The sequence below is a fragment of the Dendropsophus ebraccatus genome, chromosome 4, assembly GCF_027789765.1.
Source record: "Dendropsophus ebraccatus isolate aDenEbr1 chromosome 4, aDenEbr1.pat, whole genome shotgun sequence".
NCBI classification, from domain to species: domain Eukaryota; kingdom Metazoa; phylum Chordata; class Amphibia; order Anura; family Hylidae; genus Dendropsophus; species Dendropsophus ebraccatus.
The window spans coordinates 144,028,757-144,035,265 of record NC_091457.1 but is presented as its reverse complement, the minus strand read 5'-3'; the positions used below and the strand labels follow the sequence as shown (position 1 = coordinate 144,035,265).

General features: G+C 44.7%; 1 protein-coding gene across 1 annotated transcript in view; it reads right to left on the bottom strand.

The window, feature by feature from the left end:
• Positions 1 to 3,778: 3,778 nt before the first annotated feature.
• LOC138788907 (cytochrome P450 2D14-like) overlaps positions 3,779 to 6,509 on the bottom strand; it is a 38,439-nt gene continuing 35,708 nt past the window's right edge. The window contains exon 9 of the mRNA XM_069967304.1: positions 3,779 to 4,352. Within this exon, the coding sequence (XP_069823405.1) occupies positions 4,171 to 4,352 (182 nt within the window). The 3' untranslated portion in view covers positions 3,779 to 4,170. The remainder of the gene's footprint in view (positions 4,353 to 6,509) is intronic.

Below are 6,509 nucleotides of genomic sequence, written 5' to 3'. Positions count from 1 at the left end.
GTACTAAGCGGAAAACAACAGTTCCTGGACATGTCCTTAACTGAACTTTAATTCCTTAAAGGGGTAGTACACACAAATACATGCTGCCTCCTTGGAGCATTACACATGTCAGCACTGACAAACCAGATGCATGCAGGGGGGGGTCTAACAATTTCAGGGCATTACAAGAGATTAAAGGGAGCTGGCAGACCCCAGGAGTTAGGGGATGTAACTATACTTACATTAAACTTTTATAAATGTATAATCAGGGGCGTAAATGTGTTGTCCCAATACGGGTGTTGCTACTATTCACACCCTTCGTAAAAGTCTGTACGTTTTGTGGTCTTATTGCAACTACAGTATTATTAGAGCTGACCACTAGATGTCGCTGTATTGTTTAACTGAAATATGGAAGCTGCATGGCTGAAGTGTCTCACAGGGTTATTGTTTGTGTGTATACCAGATTCTGTTGCACTCTTTCAACTCAACCACAGCGCACCTTATACGCTCGTTAGGAAGTTAGTCCCTTGGGTGAAGGAGGAGTCTTAGCTAAGCTTTGGTGGAGAAAGGATGCAGTTTAGCCCTGCACCGTGGTTCTACCTGGGCCCTGGCCCTCTGCCAGGTCCCCTCTACAGGGTTGCCGACTAAGTTTTTAGTCGGTACCCCGCATAGGTAGGATGCAGAACAGTCAGCTCTTTCAAACCTTTTTCTTGAAGCATCAAACACACTGTGTGATGCACTGCTAAGCCCTTTCAGGGAGGACTAGCCAGCAGATCACCTAAACCCACGTCGAGGACTAGGAGTAACTATAGTGTAAGACAGTATCCATAAAAGAGCCAAAGAGCTAGGAACTGAACCGGGCGGAGCAAAGTTACTTAAAGTCGATGAACTTCATCTCGCAATGCGGGTGTACCCAGAAAATTGTGATCATTCCTCTTATCCCAGGTAACAAGGTCTGGGGCCTGTGTCACCCTTTAGTTTGGTTCAGCCAAAGCGGTGTGAAGACTATAGGAAAGGTCAAAACGCAGGCACAGGTTGTCTATTCTTCTTCTTTTATCCTTATCTTTATTCTTCTTCTTGTTCTTTTATGCACTCCAACAACCCGGCAGAGCACATTACTAATTGGGTTGAGACTCTCACGGCACTCTCCTCTCTACTACGCTACCTCAGTACAAACTTATCAACTTTACTACGTCCTACTCAGCACTTATCACACAGATATGGTGGTTCTATGTTCATGTATTTATTGGAACTGTATCAAGTGTATCTCAAGATTCGTTGTATTATCTGCTGCATATTAACAAGTAGTAAACCAAGTCAACGTTATCACCTGAGTCTGTGATTACTGGCTACCACCTGCTCAGCACTTGCACCGCAACCTTGGAACATTTCCCCTATCTGTGGGTGGCAGGTCTTACCACTATTCGGGAGGGTCATTACACCGCTCTGGCCCCCTGTGACTACATAATCCCAAAGGACCCTGCAGCAACCTGACAGGACACCGACCACAGGGGAAAAGGGCACAACCGGCCTTACACTCTTAATAGCAGGAGTGCCATCACACTTGTGTGCCCACCAGGCACTGGAGTCACGCGACAAAACCCAAAGGTCCCGCTGTATCTCGGCCATCCACCACAATATTGGCATCACACTTCCATCTAGCAAGTGACCGGCCATCCCACCACTACAACATCATCCGGGTGCTCACCACATAACTAGAAATGGCTGGGCACCATAGCAAACGTTTGATTGCCCCCCCTTCCCAACTGACCACTAAGCCGTCAAGTCTAGTCATAGCTGCAAGTTCTCGTCAGGAGTGCTTGCAGTTAAAGGGACATTTGCAGAAGCGGGGAGGCCCCCTTGGCCACCTGGTGCTGCAACTGATCACGGCTTAGGGAGCCCAGTGTACTTCAGGAGCAGGCAATGGGCCCCCTGATGCGGTGGGCCCCATAGCAGCCGCTATGGCTGCTACAGCGATACTTACGCCCCTGCGTATAATGCTGCACTTCTCTTTTATAGCTGAATAGTCATAGAGGCAGTGCTGAGCCACAGGGGATGCCTCCTCCCTACCCTGCTTTCCTTGGTTGATGTACAGGACTCATTGTCCCAAGTGATTGCTAAAGTATCTGTGCCTCACAATAAATTGAAAGATGATTAAATTATTTCTTGCTGATTTCTTCAAATAGTTCGTAGGAGACTGCTTTGGCTGTCCAGGTATGATGGGAGTTGTAGTTTTGCAACAGCTGGAGAGCCAAGGTTCCCTACCCCTGAATTAGGGGATGCTGACTGGCCTAAACATTGTGTCAGTCATGTGACTTGCCCCACACATCATGTGACCTAGTATTTAATTTATTGAGGAACAAAACTAAACATAACTACAGCTACATTATGTCAATGTCATGTTTTTTGTTTTTTTTTTCAAACTGAAAACTTTATTGGCAACATTTTTTTTTTTTAATAACTTTAACAACATGGCAGTGTTACCTAGACACAGACCATGGCATTATACATGTAGATACACACCAAGTAAAGAAGTTGTTGAGCTAACCAACCACTATCTGGTGATAGGTGTCATGGAACCTTGTTGCTAATGGAATTAAATGGGTCACATGTCGTGTGTGTGCGCCTTTTCCTCCAACTTCAACTTCTTTCTTATATTTCTTATCACTCTCATGAGGGTGCGTTCATGCTCAGAATTCCGCCTGCTTCACTGTCAATTCTTTCAGCAGAGAGACACGGATGTGCCCTATACTTAACATTGAGGCAGTGAGGCAGGCAGAATTTAGAGCGGAGTCGTTGGCGGTGATTCTTCTCAGAATTTCCACCTGTTTTCCTCATTGTGAATGCACCCTTAGGCTATGTTCACATTTAGTATGAGACTACGATCTCAGAAAAGATCATCTGCAGTACCGTCCGGATGATCTTTAGCGCCGATGAGTTCTGATGCGGGCGCATCTGTGTGAGCCCACATTAGAACTCCCCACTGCACACAATGGAGCGTGCGGCCGGAGCCGCTCGCTCCATAGTGTGCACTGACAGGGTTTTCTGCTTCCGCTATTTAATGAATATGTCAGTTTTCTACGGGGCCGCTAGGGGTCCTGGCCGGAGTGTATACCCTGCGTTTACACTCCGGCCGGAATTCCCTCGGCCTGTAGCACAACGGAGGTTCTGTACCAATTACGGCCGTTGCATTAACATCCGTGATTAGAACAGAACTTATGTTGTGTGAACATGGCCTTATTCAGCAGAGAAAACCAGTATTCTTTTTATTATTTTGCTGCACTACAATGTTAGTACTGTCAGACCATACGGTGCCTGTTAGTGTTTTGCTTTTTTTTTTTTTTTTAAATAAAAGAGAACAGTCACATTTATAAGGGCAGAAAACAGGCAGAATTGCGCAGCGGAGCTCCCGGCTGTGGAATCCCACTTGCTTCAGTGTGTCCATGGGATGGCTCACGCGCCTCTACTTCCATCACTCTCCGCTCAAAGAGTTGACATGAGCGAAGAGTGGAGGGAGTAGAGACGCGCAAGCAATCCCATGGAAACACTGAGGCAGGCAGGATTCCCCGCTACGGAATTCCGTCTGTTTTGCTCAGTGTGAACATACCCAAAACTGACATTCATCAAAGTGAGTGGCACATCACTCCTGCAACTTTGCAATGTGGAACTGAGGGCTTCAGACTTATAACTGATCTTCAAAATGTATATGCCAGCATACTGGTCCTTTAAGCGGTAACTTCATTTGTCCACGGGGATAAAAAAAGGCCTGCCAATGGATACAGAATATAGACGACAGTACTTATATCCAAGCAAATATTGGTTCCTTTTATTTAACCCATTTGTACAATTGTATAATTATACATGACATTTCAGGCGTCAATCCAGCCATTCAAGGTGTCAGAACCTGGTGGAGCCGTATCATAATGATGACTACTAGAGAGGAGCGGGACTCAAGCATGCTCTAGTCCGGAATTTAAATACTGGTGGCTGAAGTTGGATGCCGCCCTAGGGAGTCCTGGAAAACATGGATACAGCCTATGGCCTGTGGCTAGTGACTATAATGTAGATTTGATCAGTGAATGGCTATAAAGGATTAATAGAATTAGATTTAAAAGGTTCCGTTTTATGACTACACGGAACTAAAGCAATGGGTGCAATGATACAAATCCGGTTCTCTCTCTGTAGGAAATGTTATCCTCTAGCTACAGCATGTATATTGTAGGGCTGAGGACTTAAAGTTAACGCATAGACAGGATCTTCCGTTGGACGAGGTTGGTCACTTGGTATCTCAAATGTAAGTTTCTGTAATAAAGTGGTAAAAAACAGGAAGAGTTCCATTCTGGCAAGTTGTTCTCCCAAGCAAGCCCTCCGACCTATGAGAGAAAACACATTATTTTCTGCAGAATCAAACACATTACAGCTTAATAAAGTTGGATATTTTTTATAAGATTTTAATGTCTTTGCTATTTAGTCATTTTACAACCCAGTCCTGGCATGAGCAATGGCTTCACAAACTGTCAATATACTATGGTACAATGGTATATGTGAAATCCTCCGAATTAATAATTATATAAGGAATCTACGGACATGAAAAAGATACTGAACATGTGCATGGTGTCCCACCATGGGTGTTTATAGTTTGGGCACCTGTCGTAAAGTCCTGTAACGTAGAGTAAAGAAATGAATGAAGGTGCACTGTATATATTAATGCATGTTGCACAGCTGTAGTAAGTCAAGGGTTATTGCTGTGTTTTGTGATTCTGTGCACCAATGAGAGATGCTCACCTCTTTCTACCTATCTCTACTCTCCTCTATTCTTTGCACTCTTTTCCACCACTCACAGGAGCTGTTACACACACCCTGTAGGAAGTAGGCACATGGGGAGAGGAAGAGTAGGTGGTAGGGATGAGCGAACCGAACCGTTACGAACCAGATTCGTCACAAACTTTGCAAAAAGTTCGGTTCGGTACCGAAACTGTACTTTAATCAAAGAATAGAACAGGCTACAAGGGATTATTACTCCTATAATCCTTTGTATCCTGTTATTATGTGAATATCAAGGTGTGTGACGTCACTCCAGGAACAGGAAGTGCCTGAGCGTCCATGCTCTTTCTCATTGTATGTCTAGACTGCAGAGAGAGAGGAGGTGTACGTTAGGCAGAGAGGAAAAACACATAGATTACATATCAAAACAACTGGATAAGTACAGGGAGAGATAGAGAAGGAGTATATATTGTTGGTGAGAGAAGCCGGAGAGAGGAAGATAAAAAAAAAAAAAATATCGCAAGATACAGGGAAAGCTTGATAAGCTCATACATAGTGGAAGAGGCTGAGAAATCAAGAGTTAGGTAGCGAGAGGGAGAGATAGCCATCTAACTCAAAAATCGTAATATCTAGGGAGAGATAGGGAGATAAAAAAAAGAAATAGGGAGAGAAAAGTGAGAAGAGTCACTCAGGAGTCAGGACACATAGCATTGAACCAGCTACTGTTCTGTGACAGAGAGGAGACGCTAGACGTTTGTTTGTTTGTGATCAGCTGTTGTAGGTGACGCTAAGTCAGCGCCTCACAAAAGCTGTCCGTTTGTGCTCTGCTGGTTGCCGTCAAACCCCTCTAGCCACCCGCAACCAAAAAAGTTTAAAAAAAAACCTTCAAAAAAAATAAAAAAAAGTTGGTTTGTTTGTTTGTGATCAGCTGTTCTATTTGAGGCGAAGTCAGAGCCCCACAAAAGCTGTCCGTTTGTGCTCTGCTGGTTGCCGTCAAACCCCTCTTGCCACCAGCAACCAAAAAAGTTTTTAAAAAAACTTTAAAAAAAATACTAAAAAGTTTGTTTGTTTGTTTGTTTGTGATCAGCTGTTCTATTTGAGGCAAAGTCAGCGCCCCACAAAAGCTGTCCGTTTGTGCTCTGCTGGTTGCTGTCAAACCCCTCTAGCCACCTGCAACCAAAAAAGTTTTAAAAAAAAAAACTTCAAAATTTTTTTAAAAAAGTTGGTTTGTTTGTTTGTTTGTGATCAGCTGTTCTATTTGAGGCGAAGTCAGCGCCCCACAAAAGCTGTCCGTTTGTGCTCTGCTGGTTGCCGTCAAACCCCTCTAGCCACCCGCAACCAAAAAAGTTAAAAATAAAAAAAAATAAATGTTTTTTTGGGATAACCTGTAAATTTCTGCTTTGCTGGGTGCCTCCAACCCACAAAGCAATAGTCACTGAAAATTTGTGCCTTCTGCCCAATAGATTATTTCTTTTTCAAAATTTACACCAACCAAAGAACTATGTCCAAGCGTCCTACTTCCAGCACTTCCCAGGCAAGGACTGCAACGGCAGGTGGTGAGGGTAGGAGAAGTGGCAGCACCAGGCCCGGCGGCAGCCGGGGCAACAGGCGTGGCAGCAGGGTGCAGCTACCCCAGACACCCAGTGGTTCTGTAAGAACCACACAGCCAGCGGTTCTAGATTGGCTTACCCAATCCTCCACTTCCACCGCCCAAAGCTCCCAAACGAGGTCGGCTAGATCATCCGACCCCACCCTTACATGGGAGG